Genomic DNA, 19701 nt, shown 5'->3' on the forward strand with positions numbered 1-19701 from the left:
GAAACATTTGGAACGCACCCTCTGTCTCTTTGTTATGTTACTTCCCATTTTAATTTGCTAGTATTTTCTGTCTTTCGTGTGTTGGATTTAGTTTTACTTCCTTTGTCTTGTGTTTTTTTATTTACCCACCTGTTCCCCATTCCCCTAATCAGCCTTTGTGTATTTATTCCTTCAGTCCACAGTGTGTTGGTTTCTTCATGTTGTTTTCTCTGTAAGTTAAAGATGTGCCGTTTCATTCTCATGGATTTCTGTGTTTGTGGAATTTGTCTTTGACCAAAAGTAGAGGTTTGCTCTTCTGTTTGCATCATTGTGCCCGTGGCGTCTGCTTTTAGCTACTTTCTCCCAGCATATCGTGACATGCAGATCTTCTCCATCTCATTTACTTTCCTTTCAGCTGATCTTTACTCTGCTTTCATTTCTTACATCTTTCCGTTTGAATTGAACAGTTCAAGTTGCTGTTCCAGTCAAAACCAAATCAAATTTTAATAATATTACACAGTAGAAGAGCTGTAGTTGTTCAGAAGTTGACTGTCAATTAAAAGTCCTTGCACAAAAGAGTTTTTTTGGATTTTCTCAACAACAAAAACGCCTTTTTATAATCAAAACTAAAGAAAGAAGAAAGAAAACTTGCACAGTGAAGCAGAATTTGGGGCTTAGCAAGTTCAGGGTTAATGTAAGTGGGTTTTCACTGTTAGAAGTGTTTGTACTTCTTACCAAAATGCATCGTCATGGAAACATTTGCTGCTGACGTGTCCTTTTCTGGAACAAGTTATGCTCCAGATAAGAGAACAGCAGGTGCAAAAGCAGCATTTGCTGACCAGCTCTTTGGAAAATATTTTCATGTTTCCTGGAATATCCCCTGGACCTCAGTGGATGGCTGGTAGGAGGGTCTAAAGTTTACAAAGCATGTAATGATTCTGTCTTTACCTGATGAGCATCAGTAAGAAATACAGATTCAAATTCAATCTGTTTCCCCCTGTTGTCTGCAGGTGATTTACAAACATTTTTATTGTCTTATGAGCCTAATATCAGATCCAAAAACAGGGCACTACCAGGGAATTAGTGCTGTGCTGAGTCATCGGTGTTATCAGCTGATATTGGCTATTTGATAATCAGTATCAGGAGTTATGATGGCTGAAACAAGCAAGAAGGCAGAGAGCATTGTTGCATTGATCTGAGCAAAGTAAATAAATGAATAATTATTAATAATAATAAATACATTAAATTAAATAAAAGGAATAAATAATGTATAACATATGTTGGGGAAAAGTGTTTATAGGTTGTGTCCCTGGAAGAAAAAAACTATCAGGATCAGAATACTGGGGTTTTCACCAGCTGATCTTCGTATCGCCATTAAAAATCTAAAATGAGTCGACTCCCATCCCTCTACCAGGGATGTTGTAGCAACACTGTAGCACAACTCCCTGATCGGTGTTCTCAAGAATCATACAATAATTTTAGGGTTTGAAATTTGTACGTTTCAATTTGTGTGTCCACATTGCTTGTACATGTATTTAATTTAAAATCTAAATTTGAATAGAATGTAAGTAAATACATTTTGTTAGGTTTTAGCATATTTTACGTGGCACTGGGGATTTTCTTGAACAAGTGTTTTCACTCATACACGCGATCTCATAAATCCTAAACAATCCTAAATATTTAGAAGTAGAGTTTGGAATGTCAGCTCCTACTGTTTAACCCCACTAATGACATGGAGACAAAGAGAAATGCCTCTGCCTGGTTCCAAACGTCTGCACTTTTGCCCACATTTAAAATTTCTTCAGCTCTTCAAAAATGAATAAATTAGGACTGTGGAATATTCAGTCTAATTTTTTCCAATGAATATCCGCAGCTTTCCAGGAAATAGGACAGTCAAGGTTCAAATACACATTTCACAACTTCTTTAAATACTTTGCCAGCAGAGACACAAGCAAGCAAGTTATCCAGTAACTCTGAGACAAACCTGAAGAAGATCTTGGAAGACTGTGTGTATAATTTCAGGAATACGCAACTTGTTCTTGGGAAAGTTTACCAAATAACTGAGTAAACCCACTTCCAGGAACATAGACCTCTATGAACTTCTATTTTAAAACGTGCAACTCCATCAGAAACTTTTCTGAATGCCAGGAATGGAGATCGTTACTCAAACCAAGAATTCTTGCCAAAAATCAAATCCTCTCTCAAGTGTTCAGCGTTATGTAAAAAACACGCAGAGCTCCTGGAGAGGTATCTTCCCAACAAAGTATTGTTTTTGGAAAACCTCACTAAACCATAGTGAGGTTACAACTAATTCAAGTATAATGTTGCATAACCTATTATGAAACATTTTTTAAAGCAAGGTCTTTGACTTATGACCTCCATTATATAATTTCCGGACTGCACTGTTGGACATTTCAGTCGTGAAATCTGGTCACAGTAATTTTAATACAATAGTTTTAATAAGCAGTTTCTTCCCCACAAATATTCAGATGTTGTGAGCTAAACAGCTGCAACATGTTTAGGGTGGTGAACTCGAGTATGCGCTCTGATTTGAGGCTTTTTGAGGGGGAACTCGTGTAGCATCTCTGTAGACAGACCCACACGGACTACAGTAGGCAGCCAATGTGAACCCCAGTACTGGTTCATAAAAAACAATGGGTGATGTCATGATGTCCATCTTTCATAAACAGTCTGTGGTTTCAGTGTTAATGTTCAACAGGTTCAGGTGACTGTGGAGTGATTTAAAGTGGTGCTCGGGATTTTATTTGAGTGAGACCATCAAGACCATCAAGATTACGGTCAGCCAGGAGCAGAGGCTTCACTTCCCCATTTCCTTCACTACATCAAAACAGCACCTTTCAATCCTGAGGTGGCCAAGCTGCTAGAGGTGAGAAAACAGCACTCTTAAACTCACACACTACCAGTTAAAAGTTGGGACACACCTTCTCATTTAATGGTTTTTCTTTATTCTCATGACTATTTACATTGTAGATTCTCAATGAAGGCATCAAAACTATGAATGAGCACATATGGAATTGTGTAGTAAACAAAATATGTGAAATAACTCAAAACATGTTTAATATTTTAGATTCTTCCAAATAGCCGCCCTTTGCTTTGATTACTGCTTTGTGCCCTCTTGGCATTTTTTCGATGAGCTTCATGAGGTGGTCGCCTGAAATAGTTTTCCAACAGTCTCGAAGAAGTTCCAAGAGATGCTGCGCACTTGTTGGACCTTTCACTCTACGGTCCATCTCATCCCAAGCCTCTCAATTGAGTTTAGGTCAGGTGACTGTGGAGGCCAGGCCATCTGGCGTAGCACTCCATCACTCTCCTTCTTGGTCAAATAGCCCTGACACAGCATGGAGGTGTGTTTGGGCTCATTGTCCTGTAGATGTAGAGATGTGTCTGCTACTGGAACTCTGTGTGGCGTTTATCTGGGCTCTAATCTGAGGTGTTGTTAACTTGCTATTTCTGAGACTGGGAACTTGGATGAATTTATTCTCAGCAGCAGAGGTGACTCTTGGTCTTCCTTTACTGGGGCGGTCCTCATGGGAGCCAGTCTCATCGTAACGCTTGATGGTTTATGCCATGAATTCTAACAGTTGTCAAATAGAGCTGTCAGCTGTGTACCAACCTGACTTCTGCACAACACAACTGATGGTCCCAACCACATTAAGAAGGCAAGAAATTCCACAGATGAACCCTGACTGGCCCACCTGTGAAGTGAAACCACTTCAGGTGACGACATCATGAAGCTCATTGAGAGAAGTCCAAGGGTTTGCAGCACTGTCAACAAAGCAAAGGGTGGAATCTAAAGTATAAAACATACTTACAGTTATTTATAATTTTTTTCTTTGCTATATGATTCCATATATCTTGCTTCATATATTTGAAGTATGCATCTACAGTGACGTCATTGTGGTTACACGAGCTCCGCGGACTTCATTCTGTGCTCCAACAGACTCGACAACATCTTGTCCTCTAAAGAGGTTAAAAATAAATACGCAAACTCATTAAGGAAACAAAGATAACCCTTCCTGCTACAGGTGAACTGCTGTATATGTTTAACAGCTCCACTGATTTGGAGAATTCTGTTTCCTGGACAGATCTATCACACAGGTTCATGTGCTTGGTACTCAAAGATGACTTCATTCAATTTCTAAATAAATTAATGAATAGTTAAAGCAAGCTGGCTGCATATGACCACAGTGCACGTCTTATAGTATGTTTTCATTATTCCAATTATTTGGACAAGATCTCCAACACCACTGGCTGAAATGCAACACAAACTATGATAAAGCCGTGTTTTATGGATGACAGCAGACACTCAGTGCTGTATCTCTTTCCTGACCTCCAACATTTATACTAACAGCAATTTCAACCAGAATTGTTATATTTGGAGTAGAGTCAAGTGCTTTTATAATATACCACACCTCAGATTTTTATTTTACCCGTATTCCTCCTGTTCTGATGAGGCTTCAGTGAACAGCAGGCCAAACAACTTAACTCAAGGTTCATTCTTTGAGTTAGGTGGCTTTTTTAATGGTTGAATGATTCATAGGTCAGTGTTTAGTCTGTCATAGGTCAGTGTGGCTTAATAAGCAAAGCAAACATTCCTCTGAAAATAGTGAGGTACAAGGACTGGACTGAGTGAAACAGCAGCCACTGTCCAAAGAAAAGCTTTGAAATGTAAAGGTGGGGAACTGTATCTCAGCTCTGGCTCATTGAAAGCAAAATAGAAAGAAATGAGGGTGACTCAAGAGTTTTGCACAAAAATCTCTTAATGACATTAAAGTCTAACTTATAAAGTGAAGTGGTTTGTGTGCTGTCAGCACATTCCATCTGGAAAGTTGGGTTTTTTTTATATTTTCCTGAATTTTGTTTAGTTATTAGTTGTGGGTCAAAAGAAACAGACATAAACTCAGCTAAACTTTAATGGATCTCTGAGGTTTTCAAGATAACAAGTTAAAAGATAGCAGAAGTTGTTGGAATTCTCACACTTATAGCCAGACACAAGACAAATATACTACCGTCAGCAGGTGCCATGTCATGCTGATGCATGTTCTTTGGAGTATAGATTAAGACTCAACTTTACACAATGAGCTAGTAAGTTTCGTGACTTAGGCATATACTCACATATCATGCATACTTTTGGTGCCTGCTTTTAAATTGTTGCTGAATATTCAACATTAATTATATAACAGTCTTTATTCTTTCTTAAAATATAATGAGGACTGGAAATGATGCAAGTCGACATTCTAGCAAATAAATATTGTGTCTAAATATTTCACACCAGGATCAAATAGATAAATCCTTAAAAATCAGGGTAAATGAAAGAGTTTTCCCTATGAACTGAAGGAGGAAAACCTTAGAGCTCACCAAACCATGTACACATACAATATCATATCGCACGCTGGAAGCAACTTTTTAGGTCTGTGTATGTATATTTGCTATGCGCATTTTAGTAAAAATTATTCTCAGTAAGTATCTTTACATGCTTTATATTTTGTTTTTTATGTCAGAGAAACTACTGACATTGACCCTTTCAAGCACCACACTTGAAATAAATGAAAAGCCTTGTCACATTAACATCTGACCTTTGTCTTAGTGGAGAGATAACCAACAGTTACTAATGAGCTTTTGTATCTTGCTCAAGAAAACTGATATGGAAATGTAAAATGAAGCTTCCAGTAGTTTGATGACTTCCCCAAACCGGTTTCCAGCTTGTCATTCTCAGTCAATCATTACCCTCTCTAACATATCACAGCCAAATAACTGCGGGGTCACAGCAGGATCCTGCAGGAGAGACGAAATCGATGGGAGACAGGAGGATGCTGACGAAGCTGAGCGAAGCACTGTGGAACTATCACAGTCTTCTCCTGATCATCCTCACGCCGCTGCTGCTGCTCCCTCTTCCTCTGGTCATCGGAACAAAGGTGCGTGCACAAATATGACGGGAACTGTATCCCCTCCATAACAGTTTCATTTAACTGACATTGCACTGATCAGTGTTTTTAAGCAGCTCCTATCATTAATTGCATATTGTGAAATATGTTGCCACTGCTAGTTTTAATTGTATAGCACATAAACTTTATGATATGATCTCAGTAGGTTGTAGCTATTGTAGAGTTTTTGTGATGATCTGAACAGTCTCTGTGCTTTATTAAGTTTACGTTGGCTCTTTATTTGCTTTCCTATCAGCCAGTCATGGATTTGTACTTATACACCTTTTTCAACTCTAAGCACTACGAGATCTTTTACACTTTTTCCCGTCACTATAAATACGGCTAACAGACCTTTGTGCATAGTGCCAGCTGACCCTTGATCCTTTTCTAAAAATGGCCATAAATAAAAGTTTATATACTTTCATAAAATGAAAACACATAAAATGATACTTCAAGGTCATTTTTTACAATTTAGGTTTAAAAAATAACAGGATTGCAAATTAGAAGAAAGTAGAAAGCAAGTAAAAGGTGTTTGTTTCTACCAGCTTTTCTTGTGAAAGGCAACCTTGAGCTAATTATATTAGTACATGGGAATCTAAACTTTATTTCAGTCTAAATTTGAATTTAGACTACAGTACTGATCAAATGTTTAAGACCCCTTTAAAAATGGCAAAATATCATATTCTGCATTGGCGGATCTTAACAAAGTTCCAAGTAGAGCTTCTGTCGTGTAGCGCTGTGTGGCAGGCAGGATGACGACCCAAACACAGGCCTCAAACAAAAGCTTAAACTCAGCGAACACCATGAGACCGGAAAGTGTGCGCGTCATGGATGATGTCAGCGTGCACACTGTGTCTGAGGACGAGTGAACGCAGGCAAAGCTACTGGTCTAGACGGGATTCCCGGCTGTGTCCTCAAATCAACCGCGGCTCAGCTGGCTGGAGTGTTTACACACATCTTCAACCTTTCCCTCTCTCTGTCTGTAGTCCCAGCCTGCTTCAAAACGGCCACCATCGTCTCTGTACCCAAACCCTCCACCATCTCTTCCTTCCTCTTCCTTAAACGGCTGGCGACCGGTATCTCTGACCCCCATCATGAGCAAACGCTTTGAAAGGCTGGTCGGGGACTTCATCTGCTCTGTACTGCCCGACTCACTGGAACCGCTACATACCGCCACAACAGGCCCACTGATGATGCCACAGCCCTGACACTACATACTGCCCTCTCGCACCCGGAGAAGAGAGACACGTCAGAGAGAATGCTGTTTGTAGATTACAGCTCAGCATTCAATAGTCAGTACACACAAACTAAACAGTGAAGAAGGCGCAGCAGCGCTTCTTCTTTTTCAGGAGACTGAAGATATTCGGCAAGAGCTCCTGCATCCTCGGGGCCTTCTACCGCTGTGCCTTTGAGAGCATCCTCACTGGACGCATCACCACGTGGTATGGCAACAGCACCGCTTACAACCACAAAGCTCACCAAAGAGTGGTGCGGTGTGCTGAAAGGATAATTGGAGATGAGCTTCCCTCCCCCAGGACGTGTAGAAGAAGCGGTGCCTGAGGAAAGATTGATACACCATTAGCATTGCCTTTCCTCAGTTACTGCTTAGGCTAAATCATTTTGATGTGTGAGGGCATGCAGTAATGGAAAATGAAAACTTCCCTCAAATGTGTTTTACAAAAAGTAACGATCCTGTTTTTGAAAATGCAACGAGTATAAAATACTGTGAAATTTATCCATAAAAATATTAAATTTTAAAAAACTGAATAAACAAAACTGGTTCTTTCTGGATAATTTCAGTATCCAGTTTTCTTGGGGGGGTTTTTTGGAATTTGTATTATTTGTTTAAAAAAAGGCGCAGCATTGAAATGATCTGCAAAAGCAAAGATACATACATGCAGAAGTATAACAATAAGAATTAAGCTACATTTAGACAATGCTTCAACAACCCAAATAATTACCTGAAGGTGTTTTGAAGTGGTTGCTGAGTGACTCTAGTTTACCGTCTCTAACTTCTGCACGTGTGTATGTGTGTGTGTGTGTGTGTGTGTGTGTGTGTGTGTGTGTGTGTGTGTGTGTGTGTGTGTGTGTGTGTGTGTAATCATCTTAATGTGTTTTCCCTGTAGGAGGCAGAATGTGGCTTTGTGATGATGCTGATGGCGATATACTGGGTGACGGAGGTGATTCCACTGTCCATGACGGCCATGCTCCCCGCCATTCTCTTCCCCCTCTTTGGCATCATGTCGTCCTCCAATGTGAGTCCTTCTGTTAGCAATCACAGTTACACGGGACACCGTGTTGATGCGTTGAGAGTTGTTATTCTTTATGAATGCACAGCAGCAGGTGTGTTGCTCTGGTTCTGGTTCTGCCTACAATAATAATAACATGAGTAATAACTTTAAAGGTCTAACCAGCAACATGCAGATGGCTTTTCATTTTGAAGCAAGATACAAATACACATAAGCTGTAGTAAATGTGGTGTGAGAGCTTTAGCTGCTCTCTTTGCCAAGAGTGTGTTTGTCAAACAGGTACTCCGCCATGCCATTCTGGGGAGCGCCCATGCCCACCTGAAGTTTTCAGCATATTCCTGCTTCTTTTCCAATTTGCTTGTCCCTCGTGTGATCTTAAAAATCCTAAAACGGCCCTCTTCTTCCATCCATCCATCCATATGCGATAGATGGATGGATGTTCCCAGGCAAGCTGAGCAACATCATCTCTCCAGCGTGGCCTGGGCCTACCCTAGGGCCTCCTTCCGGTGCTACACGCCCAGAACACCTCACCCAGTAGGGGCCCAGGATGCATTCTAATCAGAGGCCCGAGCCACCTCAAGTAGCTCCTTTTGAGATGGAGGACTAGGAGTTTTACTCTGAACCCCTCTCAAATGACTGAACTCCTCACCCTATCTCTAAGGGAGATGCCAACCACTCTTTGGAGAAAGTTAATTTTGCCGTTTGTATCCACAGTCTTCTTTGTTTGGTCACTATCCAGAACTTGTGACCATAGGTAGCTTGTGTACTCACCTCTCTCCTTAATACGAATGACCAGTACAGCATCTGCATCACTACAGTCAGTCCCTCAATCTCTCACTCCCCTCTCGCCCCACTCATTAACAAGACCCTGTGATAGTTAAACTCTTCCACCTGAGGCAGCAAGTCACCCCTAATCCAGAGTGAGCACGCCACCCTTTCTGGATTCTCATTTCTGCCACTTGGCTGCAAACTGGTCCAGTGCTCCAGTGTGAGCTGGAGGCCACCAACTGATGAAGCCAGCAGAGCCACGTCATCTTCGGTCTGCCAATCCCAGTTCTCCATCCAGTGTTCCAAGGTATGTCAACCAAGAGAGCTCTACAACATCTGAAGCTTTTAGGAACACAGAGTGAATCTCATCCACCCCAGAAGCCTCTAAAACAAGCCAGTGTGTCTCAGCCTCATGCACTATGTCAGGCTCCTTCATCACCAGAGAGGTCATGTTCCATGTCCCCATACCCAACCTCGAAAGCCAACGATCAGACTGCAAGGGTCTCCACCCCTTACTGATGCCTGACACACATTGCAAGTGACCAGCATGGCACCTCCTGCGTCTTATGGGCCTACAGCAGAGCAGGCCTTGTTCTTATTTGCAAATAAATGTTTTTATTCTTGGACACTTGGACTCTTCTTTATGCTCATCCAATTATTATCTTTTTAAAGTTGTATTTTTAATTGGTTTATCTGTTACTTGTTAACTCCCTGTATAACATATTCATTGGCCACAAACTCAAATTTGAAAATGGGCTTAAATTTTTACTCCTCTTCCTCAATTACTCTATAGCAGCTCTCTGTTCTAAAATCCCTTTTCTCCTCTAGGTGGCAAAGGAGTATTTTAATAACTTCCACTTCCTGCTTGTGGGTGTTGTCTGCCTTGCCACGTCCATCGAGAAGTGGGGCCTCCACCGCAGAGTCGCCCTGAGGCTCGTCACCTTGGTGGGGGTCAACCCTGCTTGGTGAGCATCTTCGTTCTCTGCTGTTGGATTCAAATTTTGTATTTCTTCGAGATTTAAGTGTGAAGGCTCCATTGTTGCTTTTTGAACACACCACTGTCTCCTTCAGGTTGTTGCTTGGCTTCATGTCCGGCTGTGCCTTCCTCTCAATGTGGGTCCAAAACACATCAGCTGTTACCATGGTGATGCCCATCGTAGATGCTGTTCTCCAACAGATTCTAAAGGCGAATGAAGAGGGATACTCTGGTGAAGACAACCCTACCCTGGAGCTGGACGGTACCTGCACAGACAGTATACTTTACTTTATAAAAGCACAAAATATAATTAAAAGTGTGAGATAGCTGTGTGTTTTTGAGCTTACAGTAGGATGGAACTTGTGGCCCTGACCATAATCTGTCATTTTTCCAGAAATCAACAACTGTACTGCAAAAAATAAAGAAGCTCTGAGGTATGTAAAGCATGGGGATTCACTGCTGCCCTCTGGGTTCAGGGTGTTCTAAGTTTTTGTTTCTGATGTGCTTGAAGAGCAGTTGAATCCCTTATTCCTCTCTCAGTGACAGCACAGAGCCAGATGTCCCCACAGAAACCTTCACTTCTGTTCAAATACCAGCAGAGTCGCAGCCTGCAGCAGACGAGGTGCAAAAAAGCACCAAACAAACACAGAATAAAATTATTCTTTGATATTTTTCCAGTGCTCATACATGTTCTGCTACTTCCGCTATTTCTGCTTCTCTGTCTTGATTTCTCCGCATTTTGTCTTACAGGCTGCAGAGAACGTACCCACGGCCTCCTGCAGGCGTCGGCAGGGCCGGATGCTATGCAAAGCCATGTGCATCGGCATCGCCTACTCCTCCAGCATTGGTGGCATCACCACGCTGCCGGGAACCTCTGCTAACCTCATATTCTCTGAGTACCTCAACCAGTGAGTGTCTCACATCAGGTGTATGTTAATGAGACATATTGGCAGTGGTGGGATTAATGTTGCCTTCAGTGTTCGGTTAATTCAGTCTGCTGCACAGCTAGAATGAAATAATGATTGAAAGACTCCTTTAAAAATAATGTTTTTGAATCCACTGTCTTTACATTCAGCGTTTACCCAGACTGCAACAGCATCAACTTTGCCAACTGGCTCCTGTTGTGCCTGCCCATCAGTGTTATCATGCTGCTGCTGACATGGTTCTGGCTGTACTGGCTCTTCATTGGCTCAGAGTGAGTGTCAGCATACCATCTGCAGAGCCAATCACCTGCTATCAGTGCTATTCTACTCTGACTACTCTTTATGCACACTCCATTTGTTATTCTGTTTTATCAGTTTCATCATCCTATTCTGATTTCTTTGCATTAATCAATTAGTGGAAGCATCATCACATGTGTTATATATGTGTTTTATTATTGTGAAGATTTATTATAGTTCAAAGCTCTGATGATGAATCAGTTGTTGGCATCTTTAACAGAAATGTCTGACTAACTTTAAACTTAAACTTAAGCAGAAGTTTCCGGCAGCTTTTCAGAGAAAACTAAAGAACATATACATGCTATTTGAGAGTTTGTATTATGTTTTGCTACCGCATTTACAATAGGTTAAAGGTACGATTTTTATTTTTAAAGTCCAATCCTCACCAAATAGAAGAATGCCAAAGCATCTTCCAAAAATCTGCAGTATTCCCAGAAAAAGTGTCTTATATGCATCTCCATTTATATTTGGTAGTATGACTTCAGGACATAACAGAGCAGGCATCACTAACAACAGGAAGAACTCAGGAAGGGGCAGCCATCAACTGTGACTGGTTAGGAAGTGAGGATAAAAGAGAGGAGAAGGCTAAACTGGAGAACATAGACAACTACAGTCCTCAGTGCATGATGGGAAGTATGGGCATAGTTGGCAGCATAACTAAAGATTGGTTCATGGTCACCTGATCTAGATCTAACTAGAGATTTAACAAAAATGACATTTTTAAGCCTCTCTTTAAGTAGACACAGTCTCTGTCTCCAGAATCCAAGAAGATCCAGGAAAACAAATCACTCCTGCATACAAAGTGTTTCTCTTACTCCAGATTATTTTAGTGCAAAGATGGAATTTTATCATCAGTTTGACTTAAATAGTAAAATTTGCAAGATTAAAATGAAATTTCTCTCTCTCGCTCACACACTCACACACACACACACACACTGTCTCATGCAGCTTCAAGTTCCTGTGGCAGTGTCGGGGAGAGCAGTCTGACAGAGAGAGGGCGGTGAAAAAGGTGCTGGAAGATGAGTACAAGAAGCTGGGAGCCATTAGGTGATCTCTCATTCGTTTATTTACGCACTCGTTTATTCATCAAAGTAATCAGTTTGATCATTTATTCATTCATGCGTGGTCATTTATGCGGTGTTGGTGATACAGGATGTTGGTTAGGGATTTACACTGGGTCTTAATGCATGCTCAATCATCCAGCTAAGAAATCCCAGAATCTGGACGTAGCGTTTTCAGTGTCATCCAAGGGACTTCTTCAGTTTCAGTTGACTGCAGGTTTCCCCAACCTTATAAATAGTTCTGCATAATGATCAAAACTGGCACCACGGCCTGACAGTGGACTGTGATGTCAGCTTCATGACCATTAATATGCAAATTGTTTGACCATTGATCAATGGCCACAAGGACTGAGGAGCTCATTCATATATATATATATATATATATATATATATATATATATATATATATATATATATATAAATGTGATATATATATATATATATCACATTTAAAGAGCCATATTTTTATTCATGTATTTATTTAACTATCCACAGCGTTTTACAGTACCTTAGATGGTTAGTTGTCATGCCAATGCTGTCATTCATTTTACTTGTTGATCAGTTATTGACAGAAAGACATTCCTATGATAATTTATGCATTCACACATTCATTCGTTCCCTCTCTCCAGTTCTCAGGAGATCTTCACCGGGGTGGTTTTTGTGGTGATGGTTTTGTTGTGGTTGACCAGATCTCCAGGTTTTGTACCCGGCTGGGGTTCCCTCTTCCCTCAGTGAGTCACAACCTTCTTTTATTGCCTTGGAAATTATTCAAAATTATTCCCACAAACAATACGATACAAATGATACAATGACAAAGACGAGATTCTTTGGGAAACATGCATTTTTATGATTTTTCACAGCAGCAATGAACCATGACCCAGCTGATCCCTTTTTCTGTTTTTCAGTAAATCCAACTACATCACAGATGCCACTGTGGCTCTGGTGCTGGGCGTCCTCCTCTTCTTTGTACCTGCTCACGGACCCTCCAGAAAATATGGTGTGAAATATGTATGAAATGTGGCTTGTTGTTTAGTCGGATGTTGAAGGCTAACACAAGTACTCTCAACATTTTTGTTTATGAAGGGCAACCAATCAGTTACAGTTGAAACCTTGTTTCAGGCAAACTTTAAACCAAGGGGCTACACCACAGACCACTGTGAGATAAATAAGAATTATTAACTGAGTCATGCAAAACTGCTCCAAGAATAAGGAGCAGGAATTAGCATAATGGGTCAGGATTAAATACTGTAGATTTACTCAGGTTGGTTTTTCTTAATTCTTCTTAATGCAGTTTTCCTACACCACATTAATCTCACTTATTTGGTTATTGCGCCCTATGCATATCAAGCTTTTACATAAAAGAGATATAAAAACTTGAGGCTGCAAAGAAATGTGTGAATACCAACAATCAGTAAAGTTTTAACAATCATTTAACACGTCTGTTTTTCAGCATCAGTCCCAGTAAATATGTTTTTTTCTCTCAATTCAGAGGCGATGATCTCTTGGAAAGAGTTTCAGGCCTCCATGCCGTGGCAAGTTGCCCTGCTGGTTGGTGGAGGCTTTGCCCTCGCTAAAGGTGCAGAGGTATGCTGAAATACAAATCACAATACATCCAGAACAGTTTCCTCGTACAGACCAAGAAGAAATTTGATGCAAACATTGTAAAGTTTTCACAGCTAACACAGAAAAATCTCAGGTCCAGACAAAAATCAGCACTCTGGTGTAGATCATTGGGAATGACAGGAATTTTCACTACTTCGTTACTAGGGATGGGTATCATTTAGGTTTTATCCAATACCAGTACCAAACCAGTACTTTTGAAACGGTGCCAGTGCTTAAACGGTGCTCGAATCGGTTCTTAAAGAATCAAGAACACAAACTTTGTCCTAAAATCTGTCATGTTTAGCTGTTTTTTGTAAAAAGATAACAATGTTAGCCTTTTCTGCAGCTATAGGGATATATGGTATCACTCTTGGCTGGAAGCAGTGCTTAAACAATGGAAAAAACACAAACTTTGTCCTAAACCTCTCATGTTCAGCTGTTTCCCTCTTTTTCTTTGGTCATTTTAGCCTTTTTGGCCAGGGTGAAGGGAGTATCTGCCATCAAACAAGAGGACAGCCGCATGTAGCTACGACGGTGTTTGCTAGTTCACCTTACATGCATTAATGTAATAACGTGGTTAGCCTACTCAACGTAAATTACACATGAACAACATTAAGCTACTCACGCAGAGAAGAACAGCTGCTGCTGCATCATCATCCTCATCATTTCTGCTACACTGGCAGGGCTAGGGGCCAGGACTCTCCTCTTCGGGTTCATGTTGCTAACTCCGGGTCAGATAACAGGCACCACACCCGCAGTAGATGTGCTCGTTGTGAGGTCTCGCAGCAAGCTATCAAATACGGTGCATTTCTCGGCTTTTAAAAAAAACGCTATGCGTCACCAGGTGTTTCATCGGATTCGAGGTGTTACCTCCTTTGACAGTATCACAGTATCAGCTTAAAGCACTTGTTGCTGCTGAGTTTGCATCTTTTGCTGTGAAGTACAGCCAGACTTTGACCGCTTCACTTTGGGCATTTTTAATCTGTAGCTCTGCTCTAAAAGAACGTACGTACCTGGGCCCGCCTACTATCCTCGGAAAGGTAAAATGATTGGCTAGAATCCAAAGTGTATGACATCTCAGTAAAAAAAAGAAAAGCACAGAAATGTGCGCTGCTCTTCGGTCTGGTTACTACCGTTTATGTCAGAACACCGGTACCCATCCCTATTCATTACTCATCCAAATGACTTCTTCAGTCTCAGCTGACTGCAGGTTTCCAACTTTATGAACAGTACATTTGTACGATAACTGAAACTAGCACCACTGAATGAACAATAAGCTGGGAGGTCAGTTCCTTGACCATTAATATGCAAATTGTCATGACCATCGATCAACAACCATTGATCAAAGATCACTGATCGTTGCCCATGAGTACCATTCACAGAGAGTTAGGGAACGGCTGCAATCACAAAGATGTGCCCTTAGGCCCCCTCCTCAATTCAGAGATGGTCTTTTCCCTTTCACCTAAATGGTCTCCTTGACTCCCCACTTAAACCAGCGTTCCTCCCTGAGTGACGAAATGTTTCTCCCACTGAAAACACCACGTCCAGGTGAACAGAATCAACCTTCTGAAATTTATTGGCTATGATTTGTCTAAAATTGAAATCATTAACTAATGAACAAATGGTTTCACTGTCAGACCAGCACGTCCTCATCGCATCTGGTCAAGTGTCCACAAACGTCATGTCAAATCTTCAAAATGGGCCTTCAGAAACCAGTGGTTGATGTAATGGTACCGGGGCACCCCCAGTGTTAAAACATGGAGAAGCAGAGGTGTAAATTGTTGTAAGTGTAGTGTGATGAATGAGCGTCTGACAGCCGAGAGCTGCAGCCGTTTATAATAAAGTTGACTCTAAAGAGCAACCTCTGGACCCGCCGTGTCTCAATCACACCACAGGTACCTATGTCCATCTTTTATAGTGTCTACACCAACATGATGTATAGAAAAGGTGAGCCAAAGAAACTAGTCTCTTCAGAAGTTGAAAGAACTGACCTGTCCCTTAGTTTAACAAAAAGAACTGTTAGATACATTAAAGCTGGTATAAAATCTGCTTAACGTGTGTGTTTGTTTGTGTGTGCAGGAGTCAGGTCTCTCTTTGTGGGTGGCCAGGCTGATGACACCTCTGGGCGACCTCCCGGTCTTAGCAACAGTCACAATTGCCTGTCTCATTGTCACCACGCTAACAGAAGTGACCAGCAACGCCGCCACCATCACCATCTTCCTCCCCATTCTCTCTCCTCTGGTTAGTTCAGTGTTTTATATTGTACAGATCTGCGGAAAATTTGATTCTCTCAGTCTACTAGAGTAGCTTTGCATGATTCACAGTTGAAAATAATCTTCGTTTATCTTACACTGAGGAGTCCCTCAGTTTACGGTCCCTCCCTTTAACCCTAATTTCTTTGACTGTAGCTAACCAACAAACCACTAAGGGATAAGCAGTTGCCATCCTACAGACCCGTTGACCGAAGCTTTGCTTGTCTTGAATATGAGCGTCCACTAAACCAGCTCATCGCTTGACACCAACTTCATTTTTTTCTAAATCAATTTCTTCAAGGACAAACTTTTCACACAATTTTTTGCGTAGTTTCTTGCAAATTTCTAAGTGTTAATTACCTGATATGTGCGACTGTGGACATACTCTGCTAACCACGTTTGACACAATGAGCTGCCCGCTCTCTCTCGTCTGTAAATGCCAGCCTCTGGTTCCAAAAAGCCAACATACAGTGGCTTGCAAAAGTATTCGGCCCCCTTGAACTTTCCCACATTTCGTCACATTACAGCCACAAACATGAATCAATTTTATTGGAATTCCACGTGAAAGACCAACACAAAGTGGTGCACACGTGAGAAGTGGAACGAAAATCATACATGATTCCAAACATTTTTTACAAATAAATAACTGCAAAGTGGGGTGTGCGTAATTATTCAGCCCCCTGAGTCGATACTTTGTAGAACTAGCTTTTGCTGCAATTACAGCTGCCAGTCTTTTAGGGTCTGTCTCTACCAGCTTTGCACATCTACAGACTGAAATCTTTGCCCATTCTTCTTTGCAAAACAGCTCCAGCTCAGTCAGATCAGATGGACAGCGTTTGTGAACAGCAGTTTTCAGATCTTGCCACAGATTCTCGATTGGATTTAGATCTGGACTTTGACTGGGCCAGTCTAACACATGGATATGTTTTGTTTTAAACCATCCCATTGTTTCCTGGCTTTATGTTTAGGGTCGTTGTCCTGCTGGAAGCTGAACCTCCGCCCCAGTCTCAAGTTTTTTGCAGACTCCAAGAGGTTTTCTTCCAAGATTGCCCTGTATTTGGCTCCATCCATCTTCCCATCAACTCTGACCAGCTTCCCTGTCCCTGCTGAAGAGAAGCCCCCCCAGAGCATGATGCTGCCACCACCATATTTGACAGTGGGGATGGTGTGTTCAGAGTCATGTGCAGTGTTAGTTTTCCACACATAGCGTTTTGCATTTTAGCCAAAAAGTTCCATGTTGGTCTCATCTGACCAGAGCACCTTCTTCCACATGTTTGCTGTGTCCCCCACATGGCTTGTGGAAAACTGCAAACGGGACTAGAGCAGGTTGATATGACCAAAAATATTTATCATGATATACATTTGAAAATTTGCGATAACGATATAATTCAAACTAAAAAAAATATTTCACAACTCCACAACTTTATTAGTGCAAAAAACAAACAAACAAACAAACAAACAAACAAACAAACAAACAAACATCAATGCATTTTCACTTAAACAAGCAGCTGTTTTTATGTGCATGCAAATTCCTCGCTGACAGTTTAACCAAAAGGCATTTCCAGTGGAAACTGGCCGACATATCCTCAGCATAACCATGTATAATATCCACTAAACTTAAAAAGAGGTTATACACACACAATATGGTAATATTATGTTGAAGCACAGTACGTATCGCTCCGCCTACGATAGCCGCAATGCTCCGACAATCCATCAAGCGGTGCGGCTTCGTAGCTTAGCAAAGTCGTACTAAAACATTTGACAGATTTTCGAGCGCCGCAGCTGGAACTGCAGCAAAAGCTGGTTCTACAAAGTATTGACTCAGGGGGCTGAATAATTACGCACACCCCACTTTGCAGTTATTTATTTGTAAAAAATGTTTGGAATCATGTATGATTTTCGTTCCACTTCTCACGTGTGCACCACTTTGTGTTGGTCTTTCACGTGGAATTCCAATAAAAGTGATTCATGTTTGTGGCTGTAATGTGACAAAATGTGGGAAAGTTCAAGGGGGCCGAATACTTTTGCAAGCCACTGTAGCCAACACTGAATTCCCAAATAAAAGGGTGATGTCAGGTTGGCTATTTCCATCTTTAACATACAGTCTTTTTTGTCTGACCTGCCACAAAACAAGTGGTTTATTTCCAGCTAGTCAGCATCAATGACACTACTGTGTATGGAACACTAGAGACTGTTATTTCACTAATTTATGAAATTAGTGAAATTATTATCAAATGGACTGGTTCTTATATAGTGCTTTTCTACTCTGAGCACTCAAAGCGCTTTATGAAGATTGTTCTCGCTTCAGGCCGAGGCCATACACGTCAACCCGTTGTACATCCTGATCCCTGCCACCCTGTGCACATCCTTCTCCTTCCTCCTGCCAGTGTCCAACCCGCCCAATGCTGTGGTGTATGCCTATGGACACATTACTATCATGGATATGGTGAGTTCTTTGATAAGAAAAGAGAAGCAGACACTAGAAATAACTCTTTCACTAAATGTATGCTGGCCATAATTCACAAGAAACATCTGTATAACATTCATCCTTGACTGCAAGCCTCGTGTCTGATCATGTCTGCTGCAGGTGAAGGCGGGGCTTGGTGTCAACACGATCGGAGTCCTCTCCCTCCTGCTGGCCATGGCAACTTGGGGAATTCCTCTGTTTTCGCTGGATACATACCCTGAGTGGGCACCGACCTTCAACTCCACGACACCTTGATGAGCGGACCCTGGAACTTAGTTTTCAGTGGTCAGAATCCTTATAGAGACTCCAAGGAGATTCTTGCTAGAGTGATGTTAGACAGGCTATAAACTAAAGTTAAAAGCTGTTAAAAATAAAATAAAATATTAATATTTATGTTTGTTTAGTTTAAAAGATCTATCTCTTTAGTTTGAGTTCATGGGCCAGGAGCTGCAAAGTGAAGTCGGGTTTTTCTGGAAGGTAAACGTCATCCTGGAGTGTAATTAATGCAGTTTTGTAAGATGCCACCAGATTCTCACAGTTATTCATCAGGTGTCATTTTGCATTAGTATGAAACGTGCAGGAAGTTGGAGGGTTGCTGTCAGAATCAGTCAGTTTGTTAAAAAGCACATCATCGTTCGTTTCCTTCAAGACCTTCATTTTCTGTGCTTTCTTGTGTTTTTTTTTTATTTCACTTACACTTATTGTTAGACTCTGATAAGGATTTTGTTAGGGTTTAAATACGCCACTCCACAACAGTAAACCTGCACACTGGAAAATTTGTGTAGCGACCCTGTTTCACTAATGCCATAACCCATAAGAAGGGAGAAAAGGTTGCTGCCACTCGGCATGCATCTATGCAATACGCTGATTAGTTCATATGTTTTCACTTTTAGCTGTTAACTGGGGCTCTGTTGTTCTTCCCTTTTCTATAGATTTCTAATCAGGGTTCAATTCTATGCGTCCTTCTTAAATCCTGTCTCTGGCAAAAGCTGGGATACCACACTGGAAGTAGCACATTTTTGACTGGCTCAGGGATTTGTGTAAACCCAACAGGAGAAGTTTGGATATGTGTGTGTTTTGTTTTTTAAAGTTTTCAATAAACTGTGTTTCTCTGACTTCTAGTTTGATTTTCCTGTGAGATTCTGAGTGAACTGGTTTTGGTTGACCTTCATATGGAAACGC

General features: G+C 41.2%; 1 protein-coding gene across 1 annotated transcript; it reads left to right on the forward strand.

The window, feature by feature from the left end:
• Positions 1-2721: 2721 nt before the first annotated feature.
• On the forward strand, positions 2722-19701 carry LOC147326732 (solute carrier family 13 member 1-like). The gene is made up of 16 exons (XM_086302664.1): positions 2722-2866; positions 5747-5915; positions 8051-8179; positions 9770-9906; positions 10013-10179; positions 10312-10351; positions 10458-10539; positions 10668-10825; positions 10993-11112; positions 12086-12184; positions 12828-12929; positions 13104-13195; positions 13688-13782; positions 15880-16041; positions 18361-18498; positions 18640-19701. Exons 2-16 carry the CDS (start codon positions 5796-5798, stop codon positions 18772-18774), a joined length of 1776 nt encoding a protein of 591 aa, XP_086158790.1. The 5' UTR covers positions 2722-2866; positions 5747-5795; the 3' UTR covers positions 18775-19701.

The sequence above is a fragment of the Aulonocara sp. 'chitande type north' Nkhata Bay genome, linkage group LG7 (genome assembly GCF_057382095.1).
Source record: "Aulonocara sp. 'chitande type north' Nkhata Bay isolate Kocher_YH1m ecotype deep benthic linkage group LG7, A_spYH_male_GT1.1, whole genome shotgun sequence".
Lineage (NCBI taxonomy): Eukaryota > Metazoa > Chordata > Actinopteri > Cichliformes > Cichlidae > Aulonocara > Aulonocara sp. 'chitande type north' Nkhata Bay.

Bases quoted from the DNA above. Each gene is read 5' to 3' on its own strand.
- LOC147326732 (XM_086302664.1), top strand. From the start codon at position 5,796: ATGGGAGACAGGAGGATGCTGACGAAGCTGAGCGAAGCACTGTGGAAC. The intron at 10,540-10,667 runs GTGCAAAAAAGC...TTTGTCTTACAG, and splicing joins CGCAGCCTGCAGCAGACGAG to GCTGCAGAGAACGTACCCAC. The intron at 18,499-18,639 runs GTGAGTTCTTTG...TGTCTGCTGCAG, and splicing joins ACATTACTATCATGGATATG to GTGAAGGCGGGGCTTGGTGT.